This window comes from Macadamia integrifolia, unplaced genomic scaffold (assembly GCF_013358625.1).
Source record: "Macadamia integrifolia cultivar HAES 741 unplaced genomic scaffold, SCU_Mint_v3 scaffold2029, whole genome shotgun sequence".
In the NCBI taxonomy this organism is placed as follows: domain Eukaryota; kingdom Viridiplantae; phylum Streptophyta; class Magnoliopsida; order Proteales; family Proteaceae; genus Macadamia; species Macadamia integrifolia.
In genome coordinates, this window is record NW_024868470.1 from 30,167 (window position 1) to 51,153 (window position 20,987).

General features: G+C 38.0%; 1 protein-coding gene across 2 annotated transcripts; it reads right to left on the bottom strand.

Moving 5' to 3' along the window:
* Positions 1–130: 130 nt before the first annotated feature.
* Positions 131–20,103, bottom strand: LOC122065474 (protein SENSITIVE TO UV 2). 2 transcript variants are annotated; one of them, XM_042629281.1, is made up of 12 exons: positions 19,598–20,085; positions 19,379–19,417; positions 18,222–18,340; positions 17,600–17,703; positions 17,137–17,492; positions 9,952–10,020; positions 6,635–6,717; positions 4,349–4,690; positions 4,149–4,255; positions 2,690–2,850; positions 1,941–2,137; positions 131–882 (listed from the first exon to the last, which is right to left on the bottom strand). In XM_042629281.1, exons 1-12 carry the CDS (start codon positions 19,964–19,966, stop codon positions 612–614), a joined length of 2,217 nt encoding a protein of 738 aa, XP_042485215.1. In that variant the 5' UTR covers positions 19,967–20,085; the 3' UTR covers positions 131–611. The 2 variants fall into 2 exon arrangements, with proteins under 2 accessions (XP_042485215.1, XP_042485216.1); XM_042629282.1 differs by lacking the exon at positions 131–882 and having other exon boundaries at positions 1,995–2,229; positions 19,598–20,103.
* Between the last annotated feature and the right edge of the window lie 884 nt (positions 20,104–20,987).

Genomic DNA, 20,987 nt, shown 5'->3' on the forward strand with positions numbered 1-20,987 from the left:
TAGACATCATACCAAACCAGCCCTAAATCTTTAAGCTCTAATCATATGCCTCTGGTATTTATGCGGTATGCCACGATAAAACCAAAATTATCATGCATGTCGGCTTCAAAATGCTACTAGTGCAAGAATGCAAGATGAAGGCAGGATTTACCATACGTATGTCTTATATACAACTTCCATATACAGTATACAATTGAGGTCAGTCAACCAAATAAATCAGGATTCATCACTCAACTAGCTAAAGAAACTTCCTTCACCACCCCTGAACTGGAAAGATTGGGCACCGCCTCTGGTGCATATTTTTGCACCGAGCAAAAAACATCTTTACTGCAGATAAGGGCCTCACTTCAAAACTTATTGCATTTGCAGATGATTCCTCACAGAAATTCTCCCTCTTGTTTGACAATATTGAAAGGCAAAAGTTTTCCTACACCGTGGGGGGAGGGTTCCACCCCATTTCACTGCAATGATGTGTTCCAGTGAAGAAATCTGTCATTGTGCGTGAAGGGAAACTCAGTTCATATTGCAAAACTGGAACTTGGTCAAATTCCTATTGACAGATAACCTGTCGGAAGAAAAAAGAACCGAGTATGGATGACTTGGAATTCCAATCAGGAAATGTTGCTGCCCAAGTAGCTAAAGACTCTTGTTCTGAACACCCGCGCTAAATCTACAATTTCAGAATCTTTTAACTGGGTCCGCTTCATGGTATCAGCTTTTTGGAAGGCCCTACTACCTCTCCGCGACATTTTATTTGTAACATCAACAGTCAAGCTTGCCATATCTCTGGAGCTTGTCAGTACCCCCAGGACAGTTGCTGAATAGATGGAGTTAGATGCCAATCTATTCAAAAGAATCAAAGCCTCCCGAATTAACGAGGTCCTGCATATGCAGTGAAAGATAACAAGCATCAGTCAAACTTTCCACAATTTGTAATGGTGAACCAATTTAAAGGCAATAATCCCTTTAGTTCAAAAGGCAAAATCAATTTTTAAGGCAAATGAAAATCTCATTTCCCCCTCTTTCACCAGTCTAACACAACTGCATTTTTCCTTGAAGATTTTATGATAGTGGGCCACCTATTGAATTGGGCATGGTGCAAGCGTTTCTCCTATCATTTGTTCTCTTGCAGTACTAAACTAAACTAAGCCTTTTATCAACTGAATGGGGTCAGCTACATGAATCCTGTTTTGCCACTAAACCCTGTTCAAAGCCATGTTTATTGGTAAACCAAAGGTATTCATTTCTATTGTCACTACTTCCCATGTAATCTTTGGCCTACCCCTTGGTCTTTTAACTCCTCTAATCCGCAAACTATCCTTTTTTTCTTTTTCAGTTTTACCTTGTAATATCACTTTCACCAAGATACAGATATTTTCAAAATGTACTGTTTTTCCTCCCCTCATCACACTGCCTCCTCTATTACACCTATCTTGGTGTGACATGATCAATCCACAGTTCTGGACCATCTATAACAGGACATCCCTCTAGCCACTTGCTGTATCCCCTCTTGGTGTAATAAGGGCGTGCACAACCCACAGTCTAGAGTCCAGACCATCTATTGTAGAAGGGGGCCTCCAGTTTACCAATTCATAGGGTTCACCATAAGTATAACGTATCAGTTTTGTGCCTTAACATTCAATGGAACTTTCCAGTAACATCTCCAAGAAGTTCAAAAATTTAAAGGGCAAGAGAACGCTATAAACCCATCCCTTGAACAACTAAATTACTAAACACCAAGAACTGCTTGATGTCCATTAAAAATGTTATTGCTTTATTAGACCTAACTTGCAAGTCAACTCACATCATCCATGTTCAAAGAATGATGCAAGCTGAGTTTCAGCCCTAGGTTCAACTTTGGCTTCACAAGCTGGCTACCTTAAACTAAATCGTAGATGGAAATTTCAAGGTAAAAAATTTAACAATACACTAACTTTTACCTCTCTCTGGAGGTTTCCAGTGGTCCAGCTGATTCTTCTGCTTCTGCATCCATCTCTGATGCCAGTACCCGCATAATCAATTCAAGAAAATTTATAGTTTTGGACATCCCTGGACCCAACAGAACTTCAAAGCCAGATTTTCCAGAAGATGCTACAAAAGCCAACAAGATGATAGCATGCTTACGAAGTTTCAGCTCCTGAAAGTCCCAGCAATATTAAGATTCAGAAATGGGCAACAATTTCCAAACCACCACTCAAGAGATTTTTGGAACAGACTAGGCTCCTCAATCTGTACCGATTAGAGTTATTAAGATGAGAAGCACGTAGCTGATTGAAGCATAACACAATTTATTAAAGAAAATATAGAAATCTCGAAACACCTAGAAATATGTAATGAAAATACACAAGAATCAATTCTCAGGGAAAATATAGAATGTACCAAAAAGATAAGTTAACTAAACCATAGCAAATTTACTCTATGTGAACCAAAAAAAAAAAAAAAATCCCAAATTACAATGAACAATTAAAAACAAAACATAAGTAGTTCTATTGAGATGACCAATGCACAGGATACAAGGCCTAAGCTCTATAGCCTGACCAATGTGAAAAATTTACAGAGCAAGGTCTGTTTGTTCCAACAAAGCAAACCCTTAAGGCTATAGTAGTCAAACAAACATAACTTATGCTTTTTTTCTCAAATAGAACAGCACAACCATAAATGCACACCATATTTTTGTCAGCATACATACCAGTGTACCATTTCCGCTGCATGCCAAACATTCTGCCAAGCCCTCCAGAATACTACCGAATCCTTGAAATGCTGAAGCATCTTCTGGGCCATCAGGTGCATCTCCAGCACTTCCATCGCCATCTTTACAACCGGAACAGAACATCATTAAAAGCTTCGGGCCTTCAGTGCAATATGGACAACAAAATGTGTAAGTGGATCTGGTGCAAGTAGGACAAGTACCAATTCAAAAGTCGAATTTAGAGCTCAAAATCATATGCAATCATTCTCTCATGATTTTTATTTATAGAAAATCAAAATCTTTATTTAATAAGTGGAAGAATATTATTGAACAATTTCCCATTGAAATATCCAAAAAGAACATGAGAAAATTGAAAACCCACACTTTTTGGTCACAAGGTGTTTCATGCACCCGCACGTGCCCAAGAACTTCTCTTTAAACTTCCTACACTGTTGCTCACATAAGGTGCCTTTCACGTAATGGTGTAGCTTTCACCACAAGGCAGAAGTTGTCCTGATTTCAACCTCATCTCCCAATATGGAGTCAACTACATGAACCAAATCCACAATATCTACAAAGACATCTTTGTAAAAACATGAGTATTCACTTCCTACTGGTTGTGGGTTCAAGACGGGAAACAGCTTCACTGCAAAGCAAGGGTAAGGCTGCATACATTATAACCCTCCCCAAGGCCCCGCAACGGTGGGAGTCTCATGCACTTGGCATGCCCTTTTTTATGCTTTCCTTATTTATCAACAAGAAATATAATATCACTGATAAAATAGAAGCTTTACAACAATACCATGAAAAGAGAACGTATGAGAAAAGGGATCCAAGAAATTCACCAAACAAAACCAATCTGCTCTCCAATATCACCAATTAAGACTGATGCTAATTGGATTTGTTCACTTTTTATATTGTTTCTCATAGTCCTTCCATTTCCATATAAACATTAATTATTGGTCCATGCTAAAAATTGAAACATTTCTTAATTGTCAATGACTCAACATCCTGTTTCCTCTTTGATGGCCAGTCTTATTCACATTGTACACAAGTTCAATTCAACATCGTAGGAACATGCTAAGCACATGGCAGTGTAGTACTCGGAAAATCACATCATCATTCTAGCCACCCAGCACTAATTCTGTGAGCAACATTCTCCATAGCCCGTCCATCCTTACTGACAATCAAACACATTGGGCATCTCCTAGCATTTCAGTAAAAAGAAAAATAGGCAATTTTTAATATTTGAACACATCCTCATTCTAAATATTTATACACAAATGCAATTCAAATACAACCAATGCAAGGAACCTAATATGAGATAATTTACAAGCTTGATGCTTTCCAGTTTCCCTTTCCCCTACCAGTCTAAAATAAAGGAAACTCAAGGAACCAGTTGTATCTTTATGTTTTTGATGGAATAAATTTGAAGGATAAAACAAAGGAGTGGACTTACAATTAAGAAGGAGGAATAGAAGACGCAGAGCTTGCTCACGCACACGCAAACCGATTTCCTTCCTCAGTAATAGTGATATGCTTGTAAAAGATAGTCCCAACCCATACCTTATCAAGATTCAAGCCTCAGTTCAGTAGAATACAAGTTCAACTGCATAAAGAAATCCAAGTTCATGTGATGAAAGTAGCTCCAGAACTTACTTTTCTCTTTCGGAATAGGGATCACTTCTTGTTAGAATCATATTCAGGATAGATAATGCTTCTACTTGTACATGTTCTTCTTTACTCCCAACAGCAATTCGATGCATCATTTCAAAGAGGGAAATCCAATCCATACGAGAAAGAAAGGTCATGTTGGTAGGATTTTCATGATCCTTCTTGGATAGAATTTCCACACTGAAGGATCTAACACTGGATGAAGCATGGTTTGACAAGACTGATTTATCCTTAAGCAGACCAAACTGGTCTTCACTATGTACCCCTTCAGATTCGTGCAAATCCACAACCCTCTTAGTGCAAATGCCCTCAGCAATCACATTGTCCCTGAGTAGAGTACACTGAAAAGATCAAATCAAAATTCATAAGAATTTGCATTTAAAAGTATTTTAGGAAAAGTTAAAAAGCAGATCATAGTAATGCTAGATCATTAAATAAGTGAAGAAAAGTCTCTCTATTAGAAAAAAGTAAAGCTAAAGGGAGGAGGATGAGCATAAAGAATCAGCCTCATGCAAGTATTTGCGTCAAAAGTTTACAAGAAAATAGTTTAACTGCAAACAGTTTAACTGGGAAAATTTTCAGATTCACAAGTTGAAAAACTCAACTCAACACAACCTTAATCCCAACAAAATGGGGTTGGGCATATGGATCCTTTGTTTCCAATCAGATCTATTCAAAGCCATATTTGTTACTAGTCCCAAGCAAATGCATGTCTTTTCTCACCGCTTCTCCCAGAGTCATTTTAGGCCTACCCCTGGCTCTTTAAGCTCCCTTCATCTGAATAAAACTACCCTCCATATTGGATCATTCAAAGGACTCTGTTGCACATGTCCATGCCACCTCAAATGACTTTTTCATTAACTTATCATGAGTAAAAGCTACTCCTAAAACTGCTCTAAATTTTTCATTCCTCATTTTATCCTTTCTAGTTTTACCACTCATCTATCTTTCAGCTACACTAACTTTATTCATAAGTTGAGAAACTGAAGGTCAGAAAGCATGTGTGAGGCTCAGCAAGGACACAGTTTTGATAGAAACTAGGAGTTCACACTGAAAATTGAATTATCCAACATCACTACTGCAATGAGCCCACCCCCCCCCCACCGGGCCCCGCCTGTTTCAAAACAAAGGGAACAAAAACTGCACCTACTCTAAATTTTTCAGGTAAAATGGGAGATTTCTTTTCCAAGTTTTCTATGTTTCTTCACCTTCTGTGCTTGTGTGTGTACTCACATGCGTGTGGAAAATTTAAGTCCACCATATTGATAAACCAAAATTTTCTCATAGAGGGGATAAAAAAACCTATACTCTTTATGATGCCTAGCAATGGCCTGTATTGTTTTACTTAGATGCTGGTAGTTTTTTTTTTAATTGTATTTTACGAATTTTTTGCAGTACAAAATATCTGTTTGTTAATAAAATACGTTTTACCCCAATGCCAACTGTGAATTTATCGTGATAAATGACAACATAGACATTTTAAAGGAACAATGAAGTAAAACTCAGCTTTATTTTTATTGCTCTAAATCACTAGAGCATTGAAATCGGTGGTGGTGATATCGTGCTAAGGTCAAGTTAGGTGAGTTCAAGTTGAGCCCAAGGCCTCAACCATTCAAGAATTGATTGGCTAAATTCAAGTCTTGGTTTATTCAATCCCCAAAGCATTCCAATCAAAGCCATCCACAATTAGGTTTTGCTGTAGAAGAACTTGGAAATTTTATGGGGAGAGGATGTAGTCAACATTACTGAGACTTCAACATTTTGAGAAATTGAGTCACAGGCTAAAGCCTTAAGCTAAACTAGCTGATACTCTACAAAGCCAAAATTAGGCATCAGGAATGAACTGAACCTACTATCAGGAATGAACTGAACCTACTACCAAGAAAAAGAGAAGGGAGAAGGCATCTGGGGAGGGGCGGCAAGAATCTAGCTCTAAATCATGTAATTGATCCTTGCAGAATTGGTGGTGGCTTTATTTCTTTTTCCACTTCCTAGTACAAACTAAATGTTGAGTTATATTTGAAAATCATATGAAGTATTAACTGCAGCCAAGGTTTAGCTAAGTTTCACCATTTCAAAAGTCAGAAGCACAACCAAATTTTAAAAAAAAAATCCAGACATGCAATTTATAGTGGAGCAAATAAGAGGCACACATGTATTAGTTAGGCACGAGATTTCCTAATCAAGAACAGATACTTGTAGGTTGATACTTGAATGGGAAACAAATATATCCTGAAAAACATAGAAACAATGAGAAGCTGCAAGTTCTACCTTCTTTCAAATCTCCAGTCGAACCTCGACAAGTGCTGCAAGATTACATGTACTATACGAAGAGTTCTATATGCAATAACAACCTGCAGTAAATGAAGTCAAATATAGAACAATAAATTAGAGAGCAACAGAAGAGAAACACTACTCCACAGTGAAATACAAGTATCATATATTAAAGAATATAGTGGAACTATCATTCAACAGACAATGAAGTACTAGATTACTAGGCTAAAAGAGATGCATCTACTGCATCCATATTTAAGCTTTGGCAATACTACCATCTTAACAAAGCAGTTAAAGGGAAACCCCAACAGGAAAGAGAAGTATTGGGGCAGAGACAGGAGCATCAGGAAAAGATCCTGACGATGAATGAAGCAAGCTGGCCATAAAAATTTGAACTTGCACTATCAAAGAACAGAAAAAAATCACTCACCACTTCCAATTTCTGGATTTTGAATAGTAAAATACAATGTTTGTCCCGCCATCAAGACATGGGAAACTCTGAATCACCTTTTGAACTAAGGAAGAACTACGAATGATATTACTATCCTGGATAAGTTCATGGTGAAGCATTTATTGTTAGCGTTCCACTCAAATCAGGAACTTTAGGCTGAAGTCAATGGGTGTTTGATCGAATAAAGAACATTGTTAATGTAAGGCTGGATCACAAAGGAAAGCCCAGGCGGATCTTCTTCAACTAAGTTTAATGCTGGTTTGGTCTTAAAAAACCGGGCAGCAATTGATGAATGATAACTGAGATCGATGCACTCTAGGGTTGCAGAAAATTCTCTCCAAAAACTCCGATTGCAGGGATTGTTAGAAGGGTCCAAGATCAGAATTTCCAGCAGCAGATTCTCCAGTAAACCAGTATCAATTGGTAGACAAAAGAAAGAAAAAGAAGATTGGAGATAGATAAAGCGGATAGGAAAGAGGGATAGGGGACTATCTCAGTTCAGGGTCTCTCACCCACTGCCTCTCACAGCCACTGCATCTCATAGCTCTCGTGAACAATAGATCAATTCCTTTTCTTTTACTCAATTTGTTGGCTGCTGAAATCCAGCAGCTACCTCTTATTTATACGCTCCAATCGATTACAGCAATTGGGGGTCTTCCTTGCATGGAAATGATCCCCATACAAGCTGGACAATATCCTATTTGGAAACTAATTACAAATCAAATCCAATCTAACTAGTTGACTAAAATAGAAAGAGTCCTAGGAAGAGAAACTGATAACTATATAAACAAATCTAATTAAAAATGGAGACTATCTTAAAGCTACTGAGTCCTCCATGCAAGGACTTAGTCGGGAAATAGCCTCTCCACTCCACAAAGAAGGGGTAAGGCTGCGCAAATTATGACCCTCCCCAGAACCTGCAGTGGCAGTAGCCTCGTGCACTGGATACGCCCTTAAAGCTACTCAGTCCCCCACACAAGGCCTACATAAGAAATACAATTAAAATCCTAGACTGTCTCCTTGACAGCTCGATCCCTTGGGAAGAAAATCTCCACGCGACTGGTCTTCGTACAGCTGGCCATGAGGCCCACAAAAACTGGACCCAATCTCCCTAGAAAATAGCCAATGCAAGCTGTCCATACGCAAGTCCATATTGGGTTTCTCCAGTCCTACCGCAAGCTATTTTCTCTCCAGAAAGATCTCACACATCTGGACGGAATCTGGGATTTATCTCCTCCTTAAATCAGCAAGTCAAGGCTAAATAAATTTGGAAATTAATTCTTTCTTTAATGCTGGGTGATCCCTATTATATGGGCAGAATATTGGTTCGAACATGCTGGATCAATTGGCTTGAATAAACCTCGAATATGACCCAAATTCACACCTGATTCGGAGCCCCACGGATGCACCAATACTGCACCAGTTGTTGAACTGTTTTAGCAATTGCTTTGCTTCCTTGACATAGGGGTTGCAATTTTTACAATTGAACTTAATATCTGTTGGCATGAACTGCGAACGTCGAAACTCATTCAGACTCGGATAGAGTTATATGTTATCAAGGCAAGCCCAGGAGAGAAAGGGAAAAAGGGAGAAATGTGAAAAAGAGAAAATTCTTTGTTGCCCATATCCAAAACCCAAAAGCAGCAGAACCAAAAGTTTTTGGATGATGAATCAATTTCTCAAAGATCATCTCAAATTGGAGATTTCTTCCATTTGCAATGCTTCCTCTCGCAATCTCACCAGCACTTAATTGCTTCTTTTAGCAATTTCTCCAGCACAATTTGTTGAGAGAAATTGAGATACAACCCCATCACAGGCATACTTTAACAGTGGTTCATCCCGTTTAGAGTGAAAGGGGTCTCGTCTCGTGATAAGAAGTTTTCAGAGGAAATGAATTGCAAGCCGGGGAATTGAATTTTTTCTTTTAAAGGTTAAAATGTTATTTAAAAAAAAAAAATTCCCAGTAAAAACTAGCTGGCATGCCATTTAAAGTTGAGGATGCACCCATTTTATAAAAAATGGGATGTGCTCAAATCAGCACCCTGTTACATTTATGTTCCAGGACTAATTTTGATTGGATCAACAGAAGTATGTCACTGGTTCGCCATAAGGAGCTTTCAACTTGGAAACATGATGTATGGCATAGGCCAGCCAAAGCTAATTTAAACATTGAAAGAACTATTACAGAAAAAAGTAGCAATAATGAATAAATTACTGACCATATGAAAAGGAAACAGACACAAATGCTAAGCTTCTTACCCAAAAACAAGACCAAGTTTGAAAGGCTCAAAAGAAGCCAAACCAATGAAAGATATATATATATATATATATCAAAATATATAAACCAAATATCTAAACATTGCATATGTGATGGCAGAGATCTATTTCCAATATGACCATAACTAAATCCAACGTCAGTAAGATAGAATAAAAAGTGAAACAGTCAGCAGTACCTAGAAGGAAAACAGTCGATCTGAAACATGGTCAACAGCAATGCGTTAAGAGGATAATGAGTGAATTGGACATCACAGATTATTTTTTATAGCTACCTAAAGTTAGTTCTAGCTTGACAATTTCAATTAATTTTGACAACCAAAGGGAAATGCATATTGGATCCATGTAACTCAAATAACTCTACGCCATGATGCAAGATGTTGGGAAAAAAATCCAAGAGCCACATATTTGTTCAATCATGCATGAGTAAACTTGATAACCCTTCAATTAACAGGTCAAGTTCTACTGCTTTATGAGAAAATTAAAGATTTTAAGAAATCATCACAAAAATGTGCCAAAAAAACAAAAAACTTCCTAAACACAAACCATCCCCTTCTACAATTCCAAGAAACTTGTTTTGTTCACTCACATTTTCTAGAATACAGAGGTCGAGTAATGCTTTGAACAAAGAATCCAACTGTACCATCTCATTACTTATCTGCAATATAAACCCAAATGAGAAATCAACCCATAAAAGGGACAAGCCAAACCAAACAAGCATATTACATGTCAGGAAAAAGTAGTACCATTTCAAGAATATATATTGGTTGATTGTGAAGTTGGAAGAAGATTATAGTTTTTACAGGATCCTGCCTTTTTTGCCTATTAGCGTACAGAACACTATCATCTATCAAGATAGCAAGTCATATGTAAATACAAAAAAAAGAACAATATATATATATATAACACAAATGCTGCTTAGGTGTGCAATAATTCCATCATTAGGTCTATCCATTCATTCAGCCTGGGTGTGGGTAATATCAAATTCATGGCAAAAGGAGGGTTATGAGTTTATCTCACACATTAAATTCAATATAACTTAGTGCCATATAGTTATGGCTAGGTTTGGGTTTTGCCGCTATTTATTTTTCAGATTTGTGTTGTCTTGGTGGTTCATTTACTTAAGGTGAACTTCAGGACTTGGAAATGCATTTGCCCATGAACCTACAAACAAGCTGAATGACTAACATACCTTGGTGACTACAAAACCAATTGTTAGAAAGCATCATAGGAGAGGGAGGAGACTGCAAGATAGCGCAGACTCCTCCCCACGATAAAGTTAGTTCCCCAATTGGGGTAGTAGTCCTAGTACACTACGACTTGTGGTAATTTACTAATTAGATTAATTAGTTGTTAGCTAATTAGTTTCCTAGTTTGTTTCATATTCCTAGTCAGAGTAGGATAGCTGTCCTACTACTATTGTACTTGAGAATTATCTATTTAATAAGAGAAGGAGCGCAGTCCAATCTACAAGATTGAGTCTGCCCACCGTAAAAGGCTCTCTCACTCTTTTCTCTCTCGGTCTCTCTCCCTCTCTTTTACTTATTCTATATTTTCTACATGGTATCAGAGCTTGTCTGATCCACACAATAACAATCGGTCCTACCTTCTAACCTACTAGTTAGAAAAAAAAAAAAGGGCCTACGACTTCTGGTCTCTCTCTAAGAATCTCGCGGCTCCTTTAAGGGGGTGTTTTTCATTCCCTAGTTGGCTGAGAATGGGAATGGAGGACTGAATGTGAGAATCAGTCATATGTGTTAAAAGAGGTGACTCAAATTAGTAGAAGAAAGTCTGGTTTTGGAATTCTTTTGGATTGAAGAAATTCTGGATTTCCCTTTGAATCGATTTCCAGAAAATAGGCCAATCGAAGTCAGATCTGTTCAAGGTTTTGCAGGCTGATTTAGTACCTTCTAAAGAGCCTTCGATCCTTAGCTGAAGGATATCTGAGCACCTCTGCTGCTGGAATTGAAGATTACTGCTGATTTCTCTCTCTTCAAGACCTAGAATCAAGAAGTTTAAGAACTTTGTATCTGACCATCAAAATCTGCCAAGATTTATAGATTTTCGTTGCCTATAAAAGAGCTACACTCGATCCAATTTTCAGCCCAAACTGAGGTGTGCAAATCTCAACCGCAACTGCCCAGGTTAACTCCTATCGCAGGTTCTCTCTCCTCATTCTTTGGGTCTGTTTTTTTTTTTAAACATAATCTGGGTGAAATTGTAGAGTCTATCTCTGATTATGTTGTGCTAATATTTGGACCTATTTAGTGCCAATATTAGGGGACTAGTTTGAGTACCGTTGAGGGTACTATTTCCGATTTTTTGGGGACTGTTCTGAACAGTACTTTGCTGTTATTTGAGGTACTGTTTGGAGTATTTTTGAGGACTGTTTTGAACAACTTTGGGGGTACTTTTTAAAGGAACTGCTTGCTGATCGTGTGTGATTAGATCGATAGTTTGTTTGATTCTTTTCTGTGTGCACTAATGGATGACACAGAAGGGAAGAAAGTTGTCACAGAAGTGATGTCTTCATCATCACATAGACTTACAGAAAAGAAACTTGTAGGAGCTGCCAATTTCTATCAATGGAAGAAAATTGTGCAGCTTGTTTTGACTAGTCGGGATCAGCAGGATCATCTTACTAAGGGAAAACATGCCACTGATGCCACATGGGATACGGTTGATGCACATATTCTCGAACAGCTACTGAACTCAATGGATAACTCCATAGTCGATGTTGTTCCCCACATTGATATTGTGAAGGAGTTGTGGGATTATCTGAATGTTCTATACTCTGGACAGAACAACCTTTCTCGTATTTATGAGCTATCTCAGGATTTTTATCTAACTGATAGGAAGGGTTGACCCTTAACTCAGTACTTTACTGATTTCAAGAGGATGTATGAAAAGCTGAATTCTCTACTCCCTATTAGCAATGATGTGAAGAAAATGCAAGACCAAAGGGGACAACTTGCAGTCATGGGTTTCTTTGGAGGCCTTGGAACAAAGTATGCCTCTGTTCGTTCTCAGATTCTTAGAGGAGATAAGGTGGCATCTCTCAGGATTCCACTCCACTGGAAAATTCCGCACTTGCAGCACAGGGTAATAATCGAGGAACCTCATGGGGTACAGGTAATGGTAGTAATAATGGACAATTCACTGGGAACTCCTCCCTTGGTAATTCAAGGACAGCACACACATGTCATCATTGTGATAAACCAGGACACATCCAACGATTCTGTTGGAAACTTCATGGCAAACCCCCTCAAAAGCAGTTTGCCAATTCAGCTACCATTGACGAACCCGGATCGTCTGAGGGTAGGATGGTCAAAATGACCAATGAAGAATTTGCACGATACAATCAGTTTCAAAATCCAACACCTTCACCTTCCACTGCTACTCTTGTTCAGACAGGTAATACCATTTCGTATCTCTCCTCTTCTTCTTGTCCCTAGATAATCGATTCCGGTGCTTCAGACCACATGTCTGGTGTTTCAGGTATATTTTCCTCTTTTAAGAAGTCCTCTGCTAATGTCACATTGGCCAATGGCTCTATTGCCAAGGTCAATGGTACTGGTACTGTTTGTCTTAATACCTCTTTATCCTTGTCATCTGTCGTTTATTTTCCTGAGTTACCATTCAACCTATTATCTATAAGCAAGTTTACACAAGCTTACAATTGTTCTATAACCTTTTTTCCGACTCATGTGTTTTTCAAGATCTTACGACGAAGAAGATGCTTGGTAGAGTTCGTAGGGTTGGGGGACTGTACCTTTTTTAAGACAATGCACCTTCCATAGCCTGTTCAGGTACTCTATCTCCTCATCAGGTTCACTACCAGTTGGGTCATCCGTCTTTACAAAGCCTACAGAAAATTTATCCCAATTTTAATTCTCTTTCTAGTTTAGAATGTGAGTCATGTCAGTTTGGAAAACTACATCATGTTAGTTATTCCCCTCGGGGTAATACACGGTCTGCATCTCCTTTTTCTTTGGCACATTCAGATGTATGGGGTCCTTGTCCTATTTCATCTAAGTTAGGTTTTAAGTATTTTGTCACTTTTGTTTATGAATATTCCAGGACGACTTGGCTTTATTTAATGAAAAATCGTTCTGATTTATATACCATATTTTGTGATTTTGTTGCTAAAATACAAAATCAATTTGGCATGACTATCAAAATTCTATGAAATGATAATGCAAAGGAGTACTTTTCTGGTCCATTTTCTGAGTTTATGGCAAAGTGTGGCATGATACATCAATCTTCTTGTTCAGACACTCCCCAACAAAATGGAGTGGTTGAACGAAAGAACCGTCATTTGATGGAGGTTGCTAGGTCACTTATGTTTGAAATGAAGGTATCCAAATATTTTTGGGCCGATTCTGTTTTCATGGCTGGATATGTTATTAATCGTATGCCTTCCTCTGTTTTGAGTGGTGGTATTCCCCATTCCTTGCTATTTCCTTCTGACCCACTTTTTGTTCTTCCCCTTCATGTTATTGGTTGTGTTTGCTTTATTCGTGATCATCGTCCAAGTTTATCAAAGTTGGATCCTCGAGCCATCAAGTGTATCTTTTTGGGTTACTCCCGTACCCAAAAGGGATATCGGTGTTATTCTCCAATACTTCACAAATACTTTGTTACTGTTGATGTCTCCTTTTTCGAGTCCACCCCATATCCAAATGAGTCATTTGTTGGGTCTAAATTGGATGATGATCTTCCCCTTTATGTTCTCCATCACTCTAACCAGCAAGTTGCCACCGAGACAGAGGTACCACCACCACCACCTCCTTTACAGGTGTATACATGACGTGTTCGATAAGCAATGGCACCCATTCTCCCTGCGACACCTACCTTATCATCTTCGTCTATGGATCCCACTCCAGGTATTCCTCTTTCTGAATTAGACCTTCCTATTGCACAACGTAAGGGCATTCGGAGTTGTACCCAACATCCTATTGCTGATTTTGTGTCTTCTTCTGGCCTATCATCTACTTTTTATTCCTATCTTTCTACTATTTCCTGCCATCCTATTCCTAAGACTCTTGCAGAGGCACTGTCTAGTCCTGGGTGGAGGAATGCTATGAGGGAAGAACTACTTGCATTGGACAAAAACCAGACTTGGTATCTTGTATCATTGCCCCCAGGAAAGAAAGCTATTAGTGGTCGTTGGGTTTATGTGGTTAAAGTAAACCCTGATGGTTCTCTTGCGCGTTTGAAGGCTCGACTGGTGACCAAGGGGTATGCTCAGGTTTATAAGGTTGACTACCTGGATACTTTCTCTCCTGTAGCCAAGCTAGCTTCCGTGCATGTTTTGATTTCTCTTGCGGCCTCATCCCATTTGTCGTTATTTCAGCTTGATGTCAAGAATGTCTTTTTTCATGGTGACTTGATAAAGAAGTCTATATGGAGCAACCTCCAGGGTTTGTTGCTCAGGGGGAGTGTGGAAAGGTTTGTAAGCTCAAGAAGTCCTTGTAGAGTCTAAAACAATCTCCTGGGGCGTGGTTTGGAAAATTCACTGATATGGTGTGTGCATTTGGACTATCAAGATGTGATAGTGATCATTCTACGTTCTATCGAAAGTCTGATAGAAAGAGGATATTTCTGGTTGTTTATGTCGATGATATTATCATTACTGGAAGTGATGTTGAAGGAATCCAAAGTTTGAAGGCATATTTGCAATAACACTTTCAAACTAAGGATCTTTACAATTAAAGTACTTCTTGGGAATTAAAGTTGCTCAGTGAAGAAAAGGAATTTCTTTATCTCAGAGAAAGTATGTGTTAGACCTACTCTCAGAAACAGATATGTTAGGATCCAAGCCCGTTGATACTCCAATGGATCCAAATGTGAAGCTTATGCCTGAAGGAGGTGATGTGTTAGATGATCCTGAGAAATACAGGAGGTTGGTAGGAAAGTTGAATTATGTAACGGTGACTTGACCTGATATTGCCTTCCCTGTTAGCGTTGTGAGTCAGTTTCTTTCATCCCCACATATATCATATTGGGATACCGTTGTTCTTATTCTAAGATATCTTAAGAAAGCTCCAGGACATGGCCTAGTATATTCAGATCATGGACACAGTCGTATTGAAGGGTTTTGTGATGCAGATTGGGCTGGTTCTCCCATTGATAGAAGGTCCACTACAGGATACTGTACTTTTGTTGGCAAAAATCTTGTGTCTTGGAAGAGCAACAAACAAACTGTCGTGACGAGGTCTACTGCTGAATCTGAGTATCAAGCCATGGCCCATGTTACTAGTGAGTTGATGTGGATAAAACAGCTTCTAACAGAGCTTGGTTTCGGTTGCACTGATTCTATGCAGTTAGGGTGTGACAACCAAGTTGCTATTCATATTGCTTCTAATCCAGTGTTCCATAAGAGGACAAAACACATTGAAGTCGATTGTCACTTTGTTCGTGAAAAACTACAATAAGGAATTATTTCTACAAGCCATGTTCGCACAGAACAACTTGCAGATGCTTTTACCAAGTCCTTGGGGGGTGGTAGAGTGGATTATATTTGTAACAAGCTAGGCATGATTAACATCTATGCTCCAGCTTGAGGGGGAGTGTTAGAAAGCATCGTAGGAGAGGGAGGAGACTGCAAGATAGCACAGACTCCTCCCCACGATAAAGTTAGTTCCCCAATTGGGGTAGGAGTCCTAGTACACTAGGACTTGTGGTAATTTACAAATTAGATTAATTAGTTGTTAGCTACTTAGTTTCCTAGTTTGTTTCATATTCCTAGTCAGTAGGACAGCTGTCCCACTACTATTATAGTTAAGAATTATCTCTTTAATAAGAAAAGGAGAGCAGTCCAATCTACATTCTATATTTTCTACACCAATTATCAAGCTCCAGGGATCTAAACTTTCTAGCAAATTATATTCTTGAACTAGGTCTTACCTAAAGTATATTGTTCCCATAATGCAGAGCACAATAAGTGTCTCAACCTATACAAGTTGATCAGAAGAGGAAAATTATGACAAATGTTTCCATGATGGGGAAAATAGAAAATGGAAGTGAAAATAACAAATTACTTCACTGCAAATTTGCTATGCTGGCATCAAAGAACACATATTCACTGCACCCAAGGTCAACAGAAGCTTATTTGAGAGCATCCAAATGTAAATTATAGATTTTTGGATCCTGTTTGCTACATTATGGACCTTTGTAAAGAAGAGAAAATTTGCACTTAAGAGGAGTAGAGAAATTAAATGAGGCAATATTAAGAACAGTAATATCTTCTGGTCAATGCACCTCCACTCTGAGGAAATTCGAAGTCTTAAATTATCTGGGGTCACTGCTTCTTTTTCTAGCTGGTAAGATATAATTTATGGTGGACATACTTTTGATTCAAAGCATGGTTCTCACTTTTCTGACAAAAAAGTTCCCTTCTCACAAGCTTAAGAGAAACTCAATGGAGAAGGGGACTTGTGAACCAGTGACGAGGCATCAGATAGTGATAAAAACATATATAGATCTTGAAGGAAATTTTGGAACACTAAAACATTACGTCCTGTTTCCTTCTGATACAGAAGCAAAGTTAACAACAAACAACCGTAGGAAGCAGAATTTTAGACAAAGTTAGATGCAATGGGCCACAAAACGGGATAAAGCTCTATTCCAGTCAAAGTAATAGGTCCATAATGAGCAATAAACTTCTGCATTAATTTATGACACATGCCTATAGAATAGGAAAAAAGGGAAGCACTATTTTTAAGAAAATAGAAGTACAAGTAATCGCATTGTTCAGAAAAGTACTTGGCACCTTAGTTAACAAAAAGTAAAGACGAGAAATTTTTGAAGCTTCAGTGGACTGAGCAGACTGCATGTGACCATGAAAAGACACATTGGAAATTTTTTTGTCTGCCAGAGAATCCTGATTAATTTCGGAGGATATATTCATGTTCATAAACCTGAAAAGGACATGTAAATCTTCCGCACAAGTTACAACCAACTTGGAGACCAGATCCTTGCTAGAGACTTGGCCCCTTGGATAACCCCACACAGAAAGCAATTTCTTCGAAAGATCATGCTGAGAAGATAGATCATTCTTTCTCATAAGGTGAGAATTATCATAAGATGTTTCTGTCTGAACTCCAACAGCTTTACGGGATGTCAAGGCTAGCAACCAACAAACCAAAATATATGTCACGACAGAAAAAAGAAAAATATCTTGAAAAAACAGTGTTATTTAGCATTTCCTTTCCAATTCAACTCTCAAGTCTCACCACTATTAATCCGAGGGCCAGCCAGATCAGCTAAAGTATCAGCATTCTGACACTGGGGGTAAATGAGGTAACGATCTTCAGCAGCTGCTCCATATTCCCTGCCACTGTAGCCAGTCCATGTATGTTTTCAAGAAAATTTTACGTAAAGTTGTTATAAATAAATAATCAAAATGACTTGTCCCTCCAAAGGACAAAATTATGTAGTAATGGTTAACATACAAATGAAAACAATACAAATCAGAAGTCCCACGACCACTTAGTAAACAAGGTTAATGACAAAAGTAAATCATGATAGTAAATTACAGTAAAACATATTATATACATAACATATTTGAAGGTAAACTATTACTGACCCATACTGGGACATAATAGGAAACATCAATAGTCTTCTCCCTCAAAAAATAGTAAATTACAGTAAAACATATTATATACATAACATATTTGAAGGTAAACTATTACTGACCCATACTGGGACATAATAGGAAACATCAATAGTCTTCTCCCTCAAAAAACAGAAATTTGTCAACTTCAAAGAAAATCCAGCATCCAACCAAGTAATGGTATAAAACAACAAGTATCTTCTTGTCTATCACCAACTATAAACTAAAGCAGTTCCACTCACACATTTATCCTCTTCAAATGCTGAATTTCAGCATCCTTTTCTCTGATCTGTGTAAAGGCAGATCTAAGCTGCTCCTCCGCCTTGTCTCTGTTTTTTTGAAGCTCCACACACTCTTGTTCCTGAAAGTGTACAAGCAGTTGATATCAAATCTCTATGAGAATCTAAATCAACTTAAACAAATCCAAGAGCGAGTCTCATCGAGAAAGAGATTTTATGTTTCAATCATATATTTATTTGTTTCCCCCTCAAGTCAGCATATGTAATATGTTAAGGAAGGGGCTGGGAGCACTAGGCCAAAGCTTAGCCCCACTATGTACCTAAGAAACCGCAAGGCTACATATTCCCTCCCCAATTGTATAGGATCACCTGCCGATGTTGACAACACTAGTGTGGCATGTGTAGCAATGGACAACTGACCTATGAGTAGTTGAATGGAAAATCATTTGGACCAACACTTCTAAGGCACAAGTTTATGATTGGGAGATACCTCCGTAGCTATTTTGACAAATAACTGGGTCAGGAAGTTTAATTCTCAAGAAAGATTTGCAGTTATTCAAGAAGAAGCACAGTACAAAGTGAACCACCTTCTTTCTGAACTGATTGGGGTTGGCGAAATCTTGAGTAAAATAACCATATATTTTCATGGACAGTTAGATAATACAAAATATTTAAAATTTAATGAGTTAAAACTTTTGACAGGTCCATGCTTGCAGATATAAACTTCCTATAACAAAATGATTTGGAAGCTGTCCATCATATCCCCAAGCATTCTTGCTTTGTATACATATCAGTTATTTGGATCTCTTAATAATGTCTTGGACTTCCTCTTCCTCTTCCTCTTTCAGGGGACTATTCCACAGGAGAACTAGCACTTTCAATTTGAAAGGAAGACTAGTATGGAAGGAGATCACATTTAAAGTTAATGGGGACATCTGAAAATAGAAAACAAACAAGTACTCAAAGATAATTAATCCAGGGTTGGGCATCTAGATACATTTTCAGGGCACTATTCTTATGGGTCTTGATCTCCAAAGGTTTTCAGTGGTAGAGTTTTACAATTGGTCTTCACCATCTTCTTTGCTTTGAAATTATTCAAGTATAATTTTTGTAACCTCTGGGGAAAAAAATGTTTCATAAAAATTGGACGGAGAGCTTACCAATTGACTAAGCTGCTTTGAGGCACGCCCCAACTCTTTCTGTAATTCAACACAACATCAACACACGTCAGTTTAAGCTGCTTCACTTCGTATAAAACCCAAACTTTGCCCATTTAGCCCAATAAAGATACCGAAAAAATTATTTATTTCCGTTCCTCTTAAAGAAGACCAATGCAAGTTGGAAAGAAAAGAAAAACAGTAAACATTAGAGCTTCTAACCTTCAGTTTACCGATTTCTACTTCTTTCTCCTTTCCCGGACGACGAGTAGGCGGCGGTGGAGAAAGATTCCAAGGTCGGGTAGCGGTGCTGGTAATGGAAGATTGTTGGGGATCCTTATCTGTTAACCTTTGAGAGAATTCTCGCGGCGGAGAGAAGCTTGTGAAGGGATCCTGAGAAGCAGCAAGCATAGATTGTGGTGGATCGAAAACCACAGTAGTAGGTCGATGTTCATGATTCTGCTGCTGTTGCTGTTGATGTGGTTGATGCTGCGTAGGGTTTGTAGAAGACATGGAGATGAGAACTTCCTCCATTCGAATGGCTTGATCGAGGAATAACTCATCCCAGTCATCGAAACCCTCGAGACTCATCTCTCCCAACTTCCAACTCTCTTTCTCTGAGACTCTTTAGTTTCAATCGTCAGGAGATTGAGTGTACAGTTGAAGTTGAACTTATTTTCACTCGTCTCTAAGCTTTATAAAGAGAATGTTGTGAGACAGAGAGGATGTTTTGAAGTCTGGGAAGGAGTACTGTAACGGGTATCGGCTTTGCGTATATGCCATTGGATTAAAACCTTCCGTCAAGGGATGTAAACAGATGGGATATCAATGGAATTCGGATACAGATATTTCTTGACTGGATACTGATATTCTTACACGAATACGGATGCGGATCAAATTTGAATTTTTACTATCTATTTACTCTCTGAGTTGTGTAATTCAGACCTTCATCCTTCCAATGAATATAATTTGCCCTTAACTCATCTTCCAGAGTTGTTTAATTTTTTTCCCTATTCTCTAGAACCTATTTAAATTTTAGGAACTCTCAAATCATTAATTGATTATTTAATCAAATTAGATAATTATTTTTTGGATAATTCAGACTTTAATTTAGATACCCTTTAGTTTGATACGAATGCCTCTAAATAAATATGAATACGAATTCGGATTTCAACTATCCATTTGCATCCCTACTTTCATCTACATATATTTAAGACCCAAAAAGGGTTCTTATTTCCAAGTTCCAACATAGCTGTGGAAGGAACTGTTCCCGCTAATGTTGGAAAATCAGGTTTTTCCACTTAACTCAGGACGAGTCAAAATGAGTCATATTTTTTTTTCTACCATTAATTGCTCCTAACCCATTCTAATTTTCCATCGAAAAAATAATTTTTAAGTTTTAACTTAACTTAAGAAAAAATAAATCTTTTAATAGGCCCCATCACTTGTTTCTAGCTCGTCACTTGATTTTTAAATTTTAAAATATTTTATTTTTTATAATAATTTAGTATATTATAGTGTGAAAGATAGTGAAAAGACTTGTCTTTTTCTACTTTTTTTAATTTTAAAAGGGCTCCCGCTAATCACTTTGTAATATTGTCCACCACCTTTT

Bases quoted from the DNA above. Each gene is read 5' to 3' on its own strand.
- LOC122065474 (XM_042629281.1), bottom strand. From the start codon at position 19,966: ATGAGTCTCGAGGGTTTCGATGACTGGGATGAGTTATTCCTCGATCAA. The intron at 19,418-19,597 runs GTTAGAAGCTCT...GTTGAATTACAG, and splicing joins TAGAAATCGGTAAACTGAAG to AAAGAGTTGGGGCGTGCCTC. The intron at 2,138-2,689 runs GTATGTATGCTG...TGGGACTTTCAG, and splicing joins GCAGCGGAAATGGTACACTG to GAGCTGAAACTTCGTAAGCA.